Source organism: Acaromyces ingoldii (assembly GCF_003144295.1).
Source record: "Acaromyces ingoldii strain MCA 4198 unplaced genomic scaffold FA10scaffold_5, whole genome shotgun sequence".
Lineage (NCBI taxonomy): Eukaryota > Fungi > Basidiomycota > Exobasidiomycetes > Exobasidiales > Cryptobasidiaceae > Acaromyces > Acaromyces ingoldii.
This window is the reverse complement of record NW_020290251.1, coordinates 1,549,782-1,564,244: the sequence shown is the minus strand read 5'-3', so window position 1 is coordinate 1,564,244 and position 14,463 is coordinate 1,549,782. Positions and strand designations below refer to the sequence as shown.

The 14,463-nt window shown below is 56.3% G+C and overlaps 8 protein-coding genes across 8 annotated transcripts; 3 read left to right on the top strand and 5 right to left on the bottom strand.

Moving 5' to 3' along the window:
- The first annotated feature begins 88 nt into the window (after nt 1-88).
- Nucleotides 89-1,729, top strand: FA10DRAFT_268808 (hypothetical protein). Its single transcript, XM_025522484.1, has 6 exons — nt 89-196; nt 292-327; nt 409-515; nt 589-626; nt 705-1,104; nt 1,184-1,729. The coding sequence occupies exons 1-6, from the start codon at nt 115-117 to the stop codon at nt 1,358-1,360; spliced, it is 840 nt and encodes a 279-aa protein (XP_025375844.1). The 5' UTR covers nt 89-114; the 3' UTR covers nt 1,361-1,729.
- On the bottom strand, nt 1,180-2,829 carry FA10DRAFT_168709 (LexA/Signal peptidase). The gene has a single exon (XM_025518210.1). It carries the CDS (start codon nt 2,723-2,725, stop codon nt 1,487-1,489), a length of 1,239 nt encoding a protein of 412 aa, XP_025375843.1. The 5' UTR covers nt 2,726-2,829; the 3' UTR covers nt 1,180-1,486.
- A 103-nt stretch (nt 2,830-2,932) lies between these two features.
- On the top strand, nt 2,933-4,484 carry FA10DRAFT_296129 (WD40 repeat-like protein; the record flags this gene model as incomplete). Its single annotated transcript, XM_025524489.1, has 3 exons — nt 2,933-3,434; nt 3,501-3,966; nt 4,028-4,484. 3 exons carry the CDS (start codon nt 2,933-2,935, stop codon nt 4,401-4,403), a joined length of 1,344 nt encoding a protein of 447 aa, XP_025375842.1. The 3' UTR covers nt 4,404-4,484.
- On the bottom strand, nt 4,083-7,614 carry FA10DRAFT_268806 (hypothetical protein). Its single transcript, XM_025522483.1, has 7 exons — nt 7,452-7,614; nt 6,933-7,365; nt 6,755-6,850; nt 6,659-6,692; nt 6,173-6,605; nt 5,597-6,106; nt 4,083-5,513 (listed from the first exon to the last, which is right to left on the bottom strand). The coding sequence occupies exons 1-7, from the start codon at nt 7,565-7,567 to the stop codon at nt 4,565-4,567; spliced, it is 2,571 nt and encodes an 856-aa protein (XP_025375841.1). The 5' UTR covers nt 7,568-7,614; the 3' UTR covers nt 4,083-4,564.
- A 162-nt stretch (nt 7,615-7,776) lies between these two features.
- On the bottom strand, nt 7,777-8,710 carry FA10DRAFT_268805 (hypothetical protein). The gene is made up of 2 exons (XM_025522482.1): nt 8,612-8,710; nt 7,777-8,530 (listed from the first exon to the last, which is right to left on the bottom strand). Exons 1-2 carry the CDS (start codon nt 8,678-8,680, stop codon nt 8,027-8,029), a joined length of 573 nt encoding a protein of 190 aa, XP_025375840.1. The 5' UTR covers nt 8,681-8,710; the 3' UTR covers nt 7,777-8,026.
- A 125-nt stretch (nt 8,711-8,835) lies between these two features.
- On the top strand, nt 8,836-11,834 carry FA10DRAFT_169289 (hypothetical protein). Its single transcript, XM_025518211.1, has 3 exons — nt 8,836-9,382; nt 9,438-11,145; nt 11,222-11,834. The coding sequence occupies exons 1-3, from the start codon at nt 9,123-9,125 to the stop codon at nt 11,648-11,650; spliced, it is 2,397 nt and encodes a 798-aa protein (XP_025375839.1). The 5' UTR covers nt 8,836-9,122; the 3' UTR covers nt 11,651-11,834.
- On the bottom strand, nt 11,755-13,152 carry FA10DRAFT_268803 (hypothetical protein). Its single transcript, XM_025522481.1, has 8 exons — nt 13,019-13,152; nt 12,888-12,913; nt 12,798-12,819; nt 12,678-12,738; nt 12,435-12,607; nt 12,250-12,377; nt 12,072-12,187; nt 11,755-11,994 (listed from the first exon to the last, which is right to left on the bottom strand). Exons 2-8 carry the CDS (start codon nt 12,911-12,913, stop codon nt 11,936-11,938), a joined length of 585 nt encoding a protein of 194 aa, XP_025375838.1. The 5' UTR covers nt 13,019-13,152; the 3' UTR covers nt 11,755-11,935.
- A 224-nt stretch (nt 13,153-13,376) lies between these two features.
- Nucleotides 13,377-14,348, bottom strand: FA10DRAFT_268801 (Fcf1-domain-containing protein). The gene is made up of 5 exons (XM_025522480.1): nt 14,255-14,348; nt 13,963-14,177; nt 13,666-13,889; nt 13,577-13,599; nt 13,377-13,499 (listed from the first exon to the last, which is right to left on the bottom strand). The coding sequence occupies exons 1-5, from the start codon at nt 14,323-14,325 to the stop codon at nt 13,448-13,450; spliced, it is 585 nt and encodes a 194-aa protein (XP_025375837.1). The 5' UTR covers nt 14,326-14,348; the 3' UTR covers nt 13,377-13,447.
- Between the last annotated feature and the right edge of the window lie 115 nt (nt 14,349-14,463).

Below are 14,463 nucleotides of genomic sequence, written 5' to 3'. Positions count from 1 at the left end.
GTTCTGATGCTCGCGTGGAAAAGCCGAAAATTAGTGGGCTGGAAGAATCGCAGGCGTGCACAGGGAGCAAACAACAACACAACCATCACCGAGAATACCTGGGCGCTGGCAACGATGGGATCAAGACAGGAGCTCATCGGATGGGTCAATGACCTCCTTCTCCTCAGCTACAACAAGGTCGAGCAGTGCGGCACTGGTGAGTGATGGGGTCCCTTCGCTATGTCTCTCCTCTCTATGCTATGGTCCAGCCAGGCTGATAAAGGCGCTCTCTCCTCTGGCCAATCACCCCAGGCGCGGCGTATGCCCAGATCTGCGACAGCATCTACGGTGAGCGAACAAGCAACGACTCCTCCCCCTCCAGAAGCTCAAAAAACTGACTGAAGCCCCCCGCCTTCCTTTTATCTTCAGGTAACGTGCCCATGACGAAACTCAACTTTGCGGCAAAGCATGACTACGAGTACATCAACAACTTCAAGGTGCTCCAGGAGGTCTTTAAGAAGAACAAGATTGACAAGGTATCTGTCACAAACGCCTCTCATCTTGACCTCAGCGTCCTCGTTCCAACACTGACGTCTCGTCCATCGACAGCCAATCCCCGTCGAAAGATTGATCAAGTGCAAGATGCAGTGAGTGTGGTCACCATCGCCACTTCCTTTCACCCCATTGTGCGCGTATTGACAACTTTCAAATGGCTGTCGATCAAGAGACAACCTTGAGTTCCTACAATGGATCAAGAAGTTTTGGGATCAAAACTACCCTGGCACCGAGTACGACGCCGAGGGACGACGTGCTGGTCTTGGCGTCGCCCCACCCCCTCTCCACGGGTCCACCGCCCGGCCCGTGGCTGGTGGCGCTGCAGGCGGGCCGGGAGCGAGAGCACCTGCACCCCGAGCACCCGCAGCAGCCGCCAGACCTGCAGTGGGAGCAGCAGCGACAAACAGGACAGCAGCGCCACGCGTCGCACCCACGGGCGCGAGGCTCGGCGCGGGCGCTGTGGCACAGGCCGTGCCCGACGAGACAATCCAGGCCCTTACGAACCAGATGGACGAGATGAAGCTGAGCGTAGACAGCCTCGAGAAGGAACGAGACTTCTACTTCTCCAAGGTGAGTACGGCACTTTGCACCCAGCTCGCCCTCGTTTTTGATGTGTATGCTTACTACCACACTACCTTCACCGTCCCAGCTCCGCGACATTGAGGTCCTCATTGTCGATCGCCTCGATCTTGTCTCAGCCGAGGCGCCTGGCGGGCCAGAAGAAGAGGTCCTCAAGCAGATCCAGGCGGTCCTGTACAAGACCGAAGAGGGCTTCGAGGTCCCCGAAGGACAGGAGCCCGTCGTAGACGAGGAAGAGGTCTTTTGATCATTGTCTCTTCACTCTCTACAGGAGAAGGGGCAAATGAGAGAGAGAGAAGGGAGATAGATGGAAAGAGACAGTGTGGGAAATCTATATTTGAAGCCTCAACGGCTTTTTGGATCGCACTGTCAGCTACCGCTTGATCTCGTCCTGTTCGACTTGCTCTCCGGCTGCATTGTCGCCCAGGCTTCCACCCCGGCTCATGCTGTTCCACTGCTGACGCTGATCCTCCCTTTTCCTCTGGCGGGAGCGTTGTCGAAGCAGTGCTGCTCTCGACAGAGGCAACGCTTCTCCTTCGTTGTCGTCCGTGCCTTCTTCGTGTGCTAAGTTTCCTTGATCGTTCTTTGAGCTGCTCCACGTTGTCGCTCCTCCCGAGCGGTAGGGCGATAGGGGACTGTCATCGTCGAGTCTCTTCATGTTCTCTTCCGATCTTCTCCAAACTACTGCTGCATCGTCGTCCCTTTTCTGCGCGCCCAACGAAGCAGCAAGGGGCTGTGACGGCGGCGGCGGCGGCGGCGGCGGCGGCGGAGGGACGAAACCAATGCGAGCCAGTGGCCACAGTATGAAGTCAACCCTCGCTCTGACGAGGCCTAGGGGCACAGGACCAAACGTCGCCGAGTCCTGGCTCCTCCTCCTTCTCTCATCCTCTTCCCTGCCCATCTTTGTCATCGTGGCTGTAATTGCAGAGGGTCGATAGTCTCCCTCGATCCATGCATGATTCGGCGGAACCTTGACCCTCTTTTTCTTTCTCGGCTCGCCACCGCTGAAGACAACGTAGTCACCGCCCAAGGCGATGATGCGCTTCGTCAGCTTGACATTGGGGTCCAGCGGAGATGTGAGGACGACGACGTCGCCGACTTGGAGGTGACTCTTGCTTCTTGCTCGACTCTCAGCAGCCGCCAGCTTTGTTTTCCCACCGTCAGAATGGCCGTCGTCGTGGTCGTCATAATTATCGTCGTCATTGTCATCATCGCTGGAAGGCCAAACTTGATAACGGGGCATGGCCGCCCAACGGTTGAGGAGGACGATGTCCTGCAAAAGGGGGTTCGTGTCGAAGTCTGGATTCAGCGTCGGTGCCATACTTCCGCCCTTGACCTGTCCGATGGAGTAGATATGGCTTGAAAAATAGGCAGCCACGGGCAGCCATGCAAGGTAGGCAACAACACGGTGCCATGACGGAACTTCACGAGAGAAGGGCGGCGTCGGGGAGGGTGAAGACGATCCCTCTGCCCGGCTCGACGTCGACTGATGCCGGCAAGGCCGAGAGCGATCGACTCGGAGGCAACGGATAGCGAGCCTCGATCTTGTCGCCCCTTTGTTGAGACTGCATCGCAATGGCCCGAGCAGCATCGGCCCGAGCTCCGTCGCCATCAAAAACTTTGTGCAGTCCTCTTTCGTTTATTCCTTTAGCTCGAGGTGGAGCGCGAAGGTTTTCCAGAAGAAAGAGACGCTGCACGCGCCGCCGCCCTTCGACTTTCTTTGCATTCCTTCAGTAGTAGTGTAGTGTAGTAGTAAAGTAGGGGTAGTACGCTTCTTCTACGTGCTCTCGCTCCCCTCAGAAAGTGTCAAGGCAGCAGCATGTCGCTCGTGCCACCTCCCACAGCGGCTTCACTGTACAAGAGCCGAGGACTGGCCGTGCCACCGTTCCCCCCTTTTCAGCCTGCTGCATCCTCATCATCGTCGACGTCGTCTGCCTCGTCGCGAGGCGGAAGCTCAAAAACGCAGATCCGAGAGCTCCGTGGCGGACACCGTGCTTCGCCCTTGACCGCCGGCACTGTCGCCGAAAAGTCGTCAGGTGCAACGGGAGCGGGGCTTAGCACAGCACGAGGGCAAGGAGCGGGAGGTGCCCCATGCTCCGTCCGCGCCCTAGGATGGAGCATAGACGGGCGGAAGCTGGCGACGTCTGCAACAGACCGCACCATCCGAATCTGGACACCCGAGAGAAGCGTGGATGCCAGAGCCACAGTCGAGCTCAGAGGCCACACTGACTCGGTCGAGCAGCTCGCCTGGGATCCGGTCAACGCCGAAAGGCTCGTCAGCGTGGCAGGAGATGAGACGGCCCGCTTTTGGGACATCAGATGTATGCTTCTTGACTGACAGAGCCAGCCAGCCAGCCTTGACGCTGAATTCTGCATCACTTCTACAGCGGAAGCACCGACAGCAACCATAGCGACGCCAGGGCCGAACATCAATGTGGCTTATCATCCAGACGGCAACCTCGTGGCGGTGGGAGATAGGGAAGACACCGTGTCGCTGCTCGACGTCCGCATGAACAAGCTTGTCGGTCTTGTCCGCTCGGCAGGCTCTCCGCCCTCCCTCTCCCTGTCTGAAGGAGCGGGCGAGCTCTGGACCAAGTCGGAGAGGGAGGAGGTCAACGAGTTCAGCTGGACACCCGATGGCTCCCTATTTGTTCTCGCCACCGGGGGCGGCAACGTTCGCCTGCTCGACTCGACAAGCATGCAAGGCGGCCTCGACTCATCATCGCCCACTTCATCAGGCGCTGCGACCAAGAAAAAGCTGCAGGACTACCCTCCCGTGCGTTGGCCGCTCGTCCATACAATCGTGGGCCATACCGCCAGTGTCTTTTGCCTCAAATTTGACCCCCTCGGCCGGTGAGTGTTGGCGGACACCTAAAGCGACTCGTCTCGCTCAAGCTGAGACCGAGTACTGCAGATATCTGGCGACAGGTTCAGCCGATAGCACCCTCGCACTTTGGTCGACGTCCGAGTGGTTCAATGTCCACATGTCGGGCCACCTCTCGTACCCGCCCCGATCTCTCTCCTTCTCCCACGATGGCGAGTTTCTTGCCTCAGGTGGCGAAGACAGCTTCCTCGCAGTCTCTCCCACCTGTCCTCAGGTTCTCGAGGCCGCCACCTCTGGTGCACTCGCAGCGCAGACAGCAGGCGGCGGAGGAGCGGGCGTGTTCAAAATACCGACAAAGGCGGCGGTCAATTGCCTGGCTTGGCATCCTAGTCGCTTTTACCTCGCCTACGCTGGCGACGAGAGAGATGGCACAGTGCGCATTTGGGGCATGACGAGCAGCACTTGAATTTGCGCTTTCATGGTCATTATCAGGAGTGTGAAGGGTGATTTACAACAAGCAAGAGAGAGAGGTACATGCCATCTGCTCACTAGGGCAAAATGCAGAGTGCAAAACAGGAGACAGAAGAGGAAGAGGTGGGCCCGATGTTGCGCGCCCGGAGAAAGGTACTAAGTCGTTGAAGAGACGACAGGAGGGTTGATGCCCTGACCAGCGAACGTGTCGAGATCGTTGTCGAGCTGTGACAGCAAATCAGCCCATTGTGTCTCATCGAGCAAGGGCCATGAAGCTCCGGCGACGGACGTGAAGCCATCCGAAGGAGTGGACATATGTTCGGAAGATGAAGGTGTTTCGTGGGCGGTCGCGGAACCCCCTGGAGCAGGATTGGCCGTCGTGGTAGGAGGAGTTGTGGAATTTGGGTGAGCAACCGATACGGGAGACGTCGTATTGGTGCCCGTTCCGAAGAGGCCACTGCCCTCGTCGCTAAAGCTGACCGAAGGCGAGTGCCGAGCTGTGCTTTTCGCTTGATTACCATTGCTGCCGCCCGGCGGCGGAGTCCATGAGACACCAGGGAAAGCATTTTTAGAAGCGCCGCTGAGGACCTGGCCGCTCAGAGACGATGCCGATGAGGCTGGTTTGTTCTGACTGGGCGAAGAAAAGGATTCGACTGACTTTGAGGAGATGTTGGTGGTTGTGGTGGAAGGAAGAGAATCCCAAACTTGCTCTAGGGAGCTATTGGGCTCGATCCTTGTACCGCTCCAAAGCATTCCCGTGTTGTATCCTCTGCCCGCACCCTGACCCGAGTTCCAGCGCTGGACAAGCAAGCGCCTGCTTGCAAATCGTTCTCTCAGCTTGTCTCGGCTCGTACAAAGGGCCAAGAGCAGCCCTTCGCACTGCTTGGCGATCCGGTCCTTTTCCGAGACAAGCGAGAGGGCTTCAATGACTTCGAAGATGTTGTTGGCAAACCAATTCAGGTTTTCTTCGGGCATCTCTGGACCATTACTGTCGGCGTCGTCACCCGTGAGGTAGACAATGGAAAAGGTGCTTGCGGCGTGGAAGAGCATCGTCGACATCCAGGTCGAAAAGAAGGCAATGTAGGGACAGGTCGAAAGCGTGACACTGCAGAATTAGAGGTGTGCGCGTGAGTAATGCCTCGATTCCCGGGCCTCTCCTGCCACTATGGTGACAAGAGTCCAACTCACAGGACAGGAATGGCTTCGATAATCTTGCGGGCGTGAGGGAGTGCACCATAGCGAAGATCGGATGGCGCATCAGGGTCACGCAAGAACTGGCGCATTACACCAGAACGAAGTCGTCTTGCTGCGCCGACGCCAATGAGGCTCTGCGCCGCAGATATCAGCCGATCGGGAGAGTCATTGGTGTGAAGTTTCGGGAGGTTGTCGAAGCGAAGACGAGCGGTAAAACCCTCCTTCTCCACGTAGCTAATATAGTTGTCGATGCGCCTTGCCTCAGCATACCGCTGTGGCTTCGTCATCGACTTGAAATTGACTGTGAAAAGATAGGAGTCACGGACGGCGATGTGCAGCAACATCTTGCCGTGGCAAAAGTCGGCTTGTATCGCATTGACATGAGGCTCAGCGACGAGCTGGCCAGTCGTCAAGTCGTAAGACTCGTCGGTGTAGTAGATCGGCGGCTTCGTCTTGATGATGTTATGCAGGTCTGCATCACGCATGAAGTGCATAGAGATCCATCTGATCATGAGTACCATCCATGATCAGCAGAAGTTGGAAAATAAAAGGGAAGAAAGTCGGACATACCGATCCGAATAGGTGATCTCCCACGCAAGTCTTCGCCGTATCTCGATGTCCAGAGGTGAAAGCTTTTCCCGCTCCCAACCCTCCTCGTCAAAGATTTGGAGTGCCTTTCCCAATCTTATAGCTTGGCCGACGACCTGAAAGGAAAGCTCGGGAAAGCCACCGTAGGCGAAAAAGTTGACTGCCATGGCGTAGAATTGGATCATTTCCACCGTCTCAGGAACGAGATCAAAGGGACCTCTGGACTCGTCGACGACCTTGAACGCGGTCTCGACATATCGTCGATAATCTCTATCTTTCTGATTAGGTAGTCGTGCGGCTGGATGTGCGCTGGGTGTCAAGAGTATGCTCAGCGCCATCGACATGCAGATGATGCCTATCACGGTGCGGTCCATCGCCCTCCCGGAACGAAATTCTGTCCAGCGTTTTTCAAACCCTGCAAGACGATCAGCAATGCATCGGTCACCTGTTGGGGGCAAGGGAACGTACAGGGTCGATGAAGATAGCCACAGTGCCAAAAGAGCTTTCGACAGGAGGATTTTCAGTGCTTTGCGGAGTGTCGATCCGGTAAGAAAAGATGCTCACTTGAGTCTGAAAACAGTCGATGATGGTGTCACAATCGGTTCTGGAGGGTAGATCAGCTACCAAGTCGTTCCAGGATACTTTGGTTCTGATTGAGCGCTATGGCATCAATTCGAAAGAAAACACTGGAGGTAAGCACAAGCTCATTTCTACAAGGGTTCTATTGGCTCGATTGACTTACCGCATCGTCACTCGATACCGGAGCTCCCGTCAATTGCTCCTCCAGACCTCGTAAAGTTGCCCGTACGCTTGCGATAGCGCCGGCAATGGCCTGAGCGTCACCGGAAAATCCAGAGACTTCAGTCTCACGGGCATCTCCTGCATCCGAGTCACGGTGCGTCGTTTTTCGTTGCTTCACCGGTCTCTCTCCCAGGCTCGGTTGTCGACGAGGCCCGCTCCCGTTGCCGCCACCAGCAAGAGTCGCATAGGAGGAAGAGGAGCTGGACGACAGCGAGGCAGAGGACGCCTTGAAAGATGCCTTCTCAGAGGGCTTTATATGCGTCGGAACGTCGGCATCGTCGTCGACATCGGATGAGTAGCAGAAGCGTTCAGTGTTACGAAGGACGCATGAGCTGCATGGTAGGCTCCGATCACACTTGCTCTTCCTTCGTCGACTGGACAAGTAAGAATTCAAACACATCAGCGTCTACTTCCGGCCCGACGAGCAGCCCGGGCAGCGGGTGAGGGACTGAGAACTCACCATGGCAGACAACTCAGCCTGTGCGCCCCACCTTGGGCGCCCGATGCTCCAGAAGACTGACCCGAGCCCCCAGCCGATGTATCCGGCTGGGCAGGCACATTATTGTGGCCATTCATGGTGGTGAGAGTGTCATGCGCACGCTAAACTGAGCAAATGGTGGCCGTCCAAAAAAAAGAGAAGCGGGCGCTAACATCCGTATCTCCGTGGTCGAAAGCACGTGGATCCTGATGACCAGGTTCGTCACTTAGCTGAAATTGTGGCGAATATTTGCCAGGCCTGGCGAGACACAGGGAGGACCATGTTCTCAGCAAGGTAAGAGCAAGATGAAGGCTGCCGTTCTTGAAAAAGGAGTGGTTCAGTGACCGACAACGGGAAGCGGACATGCAGCTTCGGAGAGCATTGACGCCCTTTCGATATGCATCTGCAGAGCATTGAGAAAGCACGCAGGCTCGAAGAACCACTCTAGTACGACTACCACAAGCATGAAATGACAGAAATGTGCATCTGTAAGGCGAGCGGGTCCACTACTACTATCTCTTTCATTATCCTTGCAAGGGAAAAGTAGTGATATTCTGTCATGACGATTGCGGTGGCGAAGATCCCGAGGGTGGGGCGCCGCCCTTGCCCTGGTCCGTCAAACCTGGCTGACCGGCCCCTCCGACGCTCGCCTCAGCACCGGCCCCTCCGCCTCCGACAATCAAGACGGGCTTCTCTACGACCAAACGTTCGCCCTCGTACATGCGATTCGTAAGAGCGGCCCTTCGGAGCACCTCAAGGTCCTTCTTGGCCGCTTGGTAGAATTGGCGAAGCTTCTCTTCACGATCCGCCGGGCGCGCATCGCTTTCCAACGCTGCTGTCTCTGCTGCGGCTGATGATGATGATGATGACAGGCTTGACGATGACTCGTTGATGAGAGCAGATGGCGCAGGCGAGGAGAGAGTGTGAGGAGACGCGAGAGCAGTTCTACCCGACGCTTTTGAGAATGGCGACGAATAACCAACTTCGGAGGCGGGAAGCAAGTTGGAGCGGAAAAGATCCCTTGATCGTCTCAGGAAATAGGTTCGGAAGTTATAGGATGACTAGTGATATCATTTGACAGAACATAGACGAGTGTCAGCAACGATGTCGTGCGCAGCCAGGGGGAACGGAGCACGACTTACGAAGGACTGGGCGGTGGCGAGGTAGTTGCGGTAGAGGTTAAGGATCTGCGCTCGAGTCGGTGTCGACATGATTACCAGTACTTTACGGGATGCCCGGAGGAGATGGACACTTGGAATCGCGACGGTCGTTTCTACGAAGGACGAGGTGGGGCGGAGAATCTCTACAGGAAAAATAAAAACCACCGTGACAAAGAATTTCGGCTTTCGGGCGCGCGGTGAATCAAGAAGCACCCCTCTGAGTCTCTTTTGCTGGATCAGGACGAACGCTTGTCTTGTCTGCCTTGGAAACGTGTCAACGGCTCGCCGTACGTTCCTATACTGGCGTCGCAAGAAGCAACGCACCCATTCCTCCCTCTCATAAGCAATTAAAGAGATGTGAAGGAGGAAAGGAGGCTGGGAGCGACTCGGCCGACTGGTGTGTCCGTCCACACGAGGCTAAATTTAAGCTGCGTCAACCAACCTCTCTTCGGCGACAGCGACGGCGACAGCCCATCTGGCGTGCATAGTATTAATGAAACCCTTGGCGCAGGGTCAAGGCCGGGGCATAACCGTGCGTACTGTGCGGCGGCCCATCGTCAGCTCAGATGGGCCGGAAGGCAGTGAAAGCCAGAGAAGCGGCGGCAGCGGTCAACAACGAAGGCCGCGATCGTCCAGACCCTCCAAACCCTCAAAGAGGTATCGAGAGATGATCAGTGGTGCGACTCGACCAGGTGGAAGCTATGTGATGGACGATGAGGTTGGACGACAATTTGAAGAGAGAATTCTCGAAACGTGAGCAGCGCTTGGCTTTATTGCTTTGACATCTGCCTGACGCAGACAAACCCAGCTACGATCCTACTCCATCCACGACGGTGTCCACGAGGCGACTGTCGCTCCGTGAGCTATTGCGTCGAGACGGACCGGCATTTGCCTGGCCGTCTTTGCGGAGCCTCTGCGAAGAGGTGGTCGCCGAGCATTTCTCGACAAAGGTGCTGCCGCGCCTCGATCGCATCATGGACCAGCATCACGGTACAGCGGAACCAAAACCAAGGCCTTATGCGATGTCAATGAGCGCGAAAGGTAAATTTTCGAAAGCAAAAAGGAGCAATTCGAAGGGTCTACTGGGAGTGCGGCGCGGTGAAAGCGACGACGATGACGATTTTGCTCCGTCTGAAGAAGACCGTCGCGAGGCCAAGGGCGGCAGGTCCATCACGGGGGAAAAGAGAAAGACGAGAACGAGCGCCGCGCGGGCTGAGTCGAGTAAGGCTAGGCTTGTCGAGCAAGTGCGAAGCGGAGGCGAAGACGAGGCATTGCTCGATGCCATCCATACTCAAAATGAATTTCTCATGACCCTCATCCCCGCCGAGTCGGCCCTTAGGATCAAAGCGACCCTCGAAAAGAGCCAGCCGAGGCTGCTGACAGTCGAAGTGCTCCAGCGCCTCTTCGTTACGAGGCAGCGCATCGCCCTCGCTCGTAGGCTCGTGCTGACAGCCGTCGAGGTGGAAAGCACGAGCAAGAGTGCACGAGACGCTGCATTGCTGCTACGAGCGCTGCTACCAGAGGAAAAGAGGACGACGGTTGCACCCTCTACTACTACTATGATGCCGCAGCTGTCACCAACGCAGAATCTGAGCACCCTTTCATTGACTGCCTTTGTGCGCCTCACATCGGCGCAGCTGCGCTCTCTCATCGCTGCGAGTCCCAACCTGCAAGATGTAACGCTGCGAGGCTGCCTCTCTATCGACGCGGAAACGCCCAAGGCTCTGGTACAGCACTGTCCACGGTTACGAAAGACAAACTTCAATTGGACCAGCATCGGGCCAGAAGGCTTGGAGCAGCTCTTGTGCGCTCGCAACCTCGTGACGCTCAAAGTTGCTCACGTCAAAGGCCTTACCGATGTGGCAATCCGAAAGGCGATGGAGCAAGCCAACCTCTTCGGAGCGGGAGCAGATCCACCATTTGTGCCCCTCGACAAGCTTCTCCACCTCAAATTGCGGTCGACCGACGTCGGCCTCCACGGCCTTGGTGTGCTGCTCGGCCACTGCGGCCACAAACTCGTCTCGCTCGACGTGGGCGGCATCCACATGGGCGACATTAATGTCAAGGACTTTGTTGACTTGGCGATGCCCCCACTGCAATCTGAAAGCCGCCCTCTTTGCAACACCGCGCTGACAAAACTCATCATGTTCTCACCTGCGCCATACGCATCGCGACCCGAGCTCAACCTGTGCGATGCCATCATTGTTCTGAACAACAACTTTCGGGGTCTACGAACCCTCAAGATCGAGGGTCGATCCTGCGATTGGCGCGACCCCTTCGAAGTCGTTTCCTTCTATTCGCTGCGCAACGACGATGGGGCCGTTCTTCCCGTGTCAACGCTGTCCACATCGGGACAGGGCAGACGCGAAGACCGGGAGAGGGTCCGGCACTTTGACAAATTTGCCTTTCCCGCCGGTCCGCTCGTCGAGGAGAAATTGATGGGCAGAATGGGGCGTGCCAGCGTCGGTTCTTCGGACATGGGCGACGAAACAGGGCGTTGTAAGCTTGTAGGAGGCGTGAGTAGCGACTGAGGCCTGCTCCTTCCCCATGCCCCAAGTAGATATGAACGAGCCGCTGAGTGCACCTTCTCAGACGATCGACGTCTCCGGCAGAGATCTGACGAAGCAGCTAGTCGAGTCGGAGAGATGGGGGCAGCTCGACTTGCAGTGCAGCCATCTGCTCCTCAATGGATGCAAATTGCCTTCGGGCTGTTGCTGGCCGCAGGTTGGTGCGGGCGGTTCGCTGAAGTCTGCTAGTCTGGCTGGGTCCGACGTCACACAGGATGGTGCGTTTGCAACCCTGCACATGGACCAGAAGCGCTATGACAGTCTGGTGACTATATCTTGGACCTATACTCTCCGCACAGATGTCGATGCTCTCATCAAGCTCAACCCATTCCTTGCGAGCATCAACCTGAATGGCTGTCGCGGTATTCCCGTTGCTCAGCGGCGCAACTACCTCGAGCTCAATTATCAGAGGATTCACGGCGTCGATGAGGCTCAGCATAGAAGCGCCCCATGATCACTTCCCGCTTCAGCAAGCAGATGCTTGTCTGACCACTGCTTTTCGCAGTCCGCGTCCTAGAAGCGGTCCAATCGAAGACAGAGACGCACCGCCTTGCACTTGCAAACGTGCGGGCATTTGTCGCAGCACCGCAACTGCATAGCATTCCCATCTGAACGAGAGCGTGACAAGAGATATGGAGTCTTTGGAGGGGGGGGAGGGAAGGACCCGATAGCATCTGTACACTCTCTTTGCTTTCCAAAATCAACTCAGACAAAGACGATCGCATCATTCCACGTCCGCTCAGCCAACCAGGGCCGAGTCCTGGGGAGGGATGGGGTCCGTGAACGAGGGACATTCGCCTGCAAGCGCTGAGAGTTAGCCTTCACTCGCCTCGCCTCATTTTGAAGTCGTCATGAATTTGGGCCAAACCACTCACGGGCGATGTGGCCGGGCAGGCTGCAACGGTAGCACGTCTTTGGTCGGGGAGCGCGACCGGCACCCGCGAGGGCAGCGGCGTTGGGGGCGGCAGGGGCCTTGCAGTCGCGGGCGAAGCTGTGAAAAAATTTCGCGTGAGATAGAGATGGGCATCGCGAAGGGTCCTCGATCTTCCTCACTGGTTCTGGCCTCCGCAGTTCCGGCAAATGACGCCGTTGGAGCGAGCTGCAGCAGCTCCAGGGGCGGCACCAGCAGCAGTGCCGACGGTGCTGGGGCAGTTGCGGGCCAGGTGAGGTCCACCACAGGTCTGGAAATCTTGCTGTTTTAGCAATTCCATCGTTGCAGTCACTCGAATCCAACTCACGTAGCAGCCGTTGGTGGCCGTGCTGCCGGCAGCACCAGCGGCAGCACCGGCGGCAGGAGCAGGGCGAGTGCGAGCCGCTGGGGGGTTGGGGCAGTCGGCCTTGATGTGGCCCATCTCCAGACAGCTGAAGCACTGCTTGTTGTCAGTTGTGCGGGGCTCCGGGCAGGCCGAGGCTGGTCATATGTCAGACGGCCAAGTCAGTGCGCATGCACAAGGGCATACAAGCCCGCACAGTTCTCTCACCCTCATGGCCAGCACCCCTGCAGAGGAAGCACAAGCGCTCGTTGGAGCTGCAGTTCTCAGCCTGCCAGTGAAGACGGTCAGCAAGAGTCGGCCAGCACAAGAGAGAGGAAGCATAGTCACCAAGTGGCCAATCTGACCGCAGCTGTCGACCAAGAAAGAATGAATCAGACGACCGTCTCTCCGATCTTCAAAGGATGCAAGCCGACTCACACGTAACAAGCCCTTCGGAAAACCATCTTTTTGTTGGAAGAGAAGTAAGCCAAGCTTTCAGTCCTTTGATGTGGACAGGAGAGCGGATGGCCCGCACTCGATGTCGTACGACCGCACGCCCTGCCACTCACTTTGGAGCTCTTCGTTTCTCTCTCTCCTCTCTCCTCTTCTTCTTCTTCTTCTTCTCTTCGTTACTCGACAACGACTACCGCTCGCCTCGCTTCACCCAGACGGACCGCTTCGAAACCTTTCAAAGTGAGAAAGATGTCGACAATGATGATGGTGATAAGGCGTGCACCGGGGTCCGACTCCCACGAGCGACGAAGAAATCTGTGGCTTGTCTATTTTTTTCCTCCTTCACTCTCTTTTTGGAGTGGGACACTTTACCTCGATCACGTGGATGACAGACTCGGCTTCGACTCATCTCACTTCTCTTTGGGCGCTGTGCCTATCTTGACTCGGTGGGGCTGCCATGGGCGTCATAAGACACCGCAGGATCCATGAATATGCTTGTATAGTGTACAAAATGAGGTGCAGAAAGACGAGAATTAAGTGTGCGTCTAAGACGGCATGCCCTGGTCAGGAAGACGTTCGACGACGTATCGGTGTTTGCTGTTGTTCAAAGAAAGGCGGGTAATTCGTCAGCTCGCAGGCCTCATCGTCGACATCGCCGCAATCGAGAGACTCACCTCAAGTACATGATGGGAATGCCCTGAAAGAGCAGGAGATTAGTTGGTGTCTCTCCAGCAATATACTACAGGCAGAGCAGGTCACTCACCGGCACTTTGCGAATTCTCCGCCTCAGCTCGCGATCGCAAGTTGCGACCATGTAGCACTTGTGCGTTGTGATGCGGTCGATGATGCAGTCATCGGCATAGGTACCCTTGTGGGTACACGGCAATCTCTCAAAGCGTGGATCTCTTGCCACGCGAAGCGCCATCCGATACTTCGTCCCTAGCTTCTCCAACTCGGCCAGCACACAAGACGTAATGCATGGAATCGCTGCAAGCGGAGTGTTGTCAAGCAAGCTCAGTGCAACGCATCGTCACGATCATAAGAAAGGCGGTAAACTCACTTTTGGCATAAAGACAATCCATCATCCCTTGAACAAGCTCGATTTTGTTCTGCAGACTGAAATTGATGAAGTTGGTATCGACGATGACACGGTACGGTGGCCCTAGGGCACTGTTATGCTGAAAGAAGAGAGAAGAGGCGGCGGGCGTGACGTGCTTAACGGCTTTCGCCTCCTCGGCCTTCTTTTTTGCCGCTTCCTTGACCTGATTCTCCTTCCTGATGAAGTAGGCAAGCCGATATCGCTAAGTAAGCATTGATGGCTAGAGGTGTGAGTCGAGTAGCAAGGAACTCACAGTCTTTGGTCGTGCGGATTGAGCATGCGCTTCGTCAGCGCAAACTTCTTTGTCTGCTTTCGCTTGCCCATGACTGGTCGCGATATCGTGATCGTCACAGGTCTTGGTGAGGACGACTTTGACAGAGACTTTCGAAATTTTTGCAGCACGTGGAGAACGTATGCTCACGTGCGCAAGTCTAAAGGTCGAGAGCGACTCCACCGGCCGCG

Bases quoted from the DNA above. Each gene is read 5' to 3' on its own strand.
- FA10DRAFT_268808 (XM_025522484.1), top strand. From the start codon at position 115: ATGGGATCAAGACAGGAGCTCATCGGATGGGTCAATGACCTCCTTCTC. The intron at 516-588 runs GTATCTGTCACA...GTCCATCGACAG, and splicing joins AGAAGAACAAGATTGACAAG to CCAATCCCCGTCGAAAGATT. The intron at 627-704 runs GTGAGTGTGGTC...CTGTCGATCAAG, and splicing joins TTGATCAAGTGCAAGATGCA to AGACAACCTTGAGTTCCTAC.
- FA10DRAFT_168709 (XM_025518210.1), bottom strand. From the start codon at position 2,725: ATGGCGACGGAGCTCGGGCCGATGCTGCTCGGGCCATTGCGATGCAGT.
- FA10DRAFT_268806 (XM_025522483.1), bottom strand. From the start codon at position 7,567: ATGAATGGCCACAATAATGTGCCTGCCCAGCCGGATACATCGGCTGGG. The intron at 6,606-6,658 runs GTACGTTCCCTT...ATCGTCTTGCAG, and splicing joins TGGCTATCTTCATCGACCCT to GGTTTGAAAAACGCTGGACA. The intron at 5,514-5,596 runs GTGAGTTGGACT...CTAATTCTGCAG, and splicing joins ATCGAAGCCATTCCTGTCCT to TGTCACGCTTTCGACCTGTC.
- FA10DRAFT_268805 (XM_025522482.1), bottom strand. From the start codon at position 8,680: ATGTCGACACCGACTCGAGCGCAGATCCTTAACCTCTACCGCAACTAC. The intron at 8,531-8,611 runs GTAAGTCGTGCT...TGATATCACTAG, and splicing joins TCGCCACCGCCCAGTCCTTC to TCATCCTATAACTTCCGAAC.
- FA10DRAFT_169289 (XM_025518211.1), top strand. From the start codon at position 9,123: ATGAAACCCTTGGCGCAGGGTCAAGGCCGGGGCATAACCGTGCGTACT. The intron at 9,383-9,437 runs GTGAGCAGCGCT...AGACAAACCCAG, and splicing joins GAAGAGAGAATTCTCGAAAC to CTACGATCCTACTCCATCCA. The intron at 11,146-11,221 runs GTGAGTAGCGAC...GCACCTTCTCAG, and splicing joins GTTGTAAGCTTGTAGGAGGC to ACGATCGACGTCTCCGGCAG.
- FA10DRAFT_268803 (XM_025522481.1), bottom strand. From the start codon at position 12,913: ATGGTTTTCCGAAGGGCTTGTTACGT. The intron at 12,820-12,887 runs GTGAGTCGGCTT...CTTGGTCGACAG, and splicing joins TTCCGAAGGGCTTGTTACGT to CTGCGGTCAGATTGGCCACT. The intron at 11,995-12,071 runs GTGAGTGGTTTG...CAGCGCTTGCAG, and splicing joins CCTGCCCGGCCACATCGCCC to GCGAATGTCCCTCGTTCACG.
- FA10DRAFT_268801 (XM_025522480.1), bottom strand. From the start codon at position 14,325: ATGGGCAAGCGAAAGCAGACAAAGAAGTTTGCGCTGACGAAGCGCATG. The intron at 14,178-14,254 runs GTGAGTTCCTTG...CTACTTCATCAG, and splicing joins AATCCGCACGACCAAAGACT to GAAGGAGAATCAGGTCAAGG. The intron at 13,890-13,962 runs GTGAGTTTACCG...CTCCGCTTGCAG, and splicing joins GGATTGTCTTTATGCCAAAA to CGATTCCATGCATTACGTCT.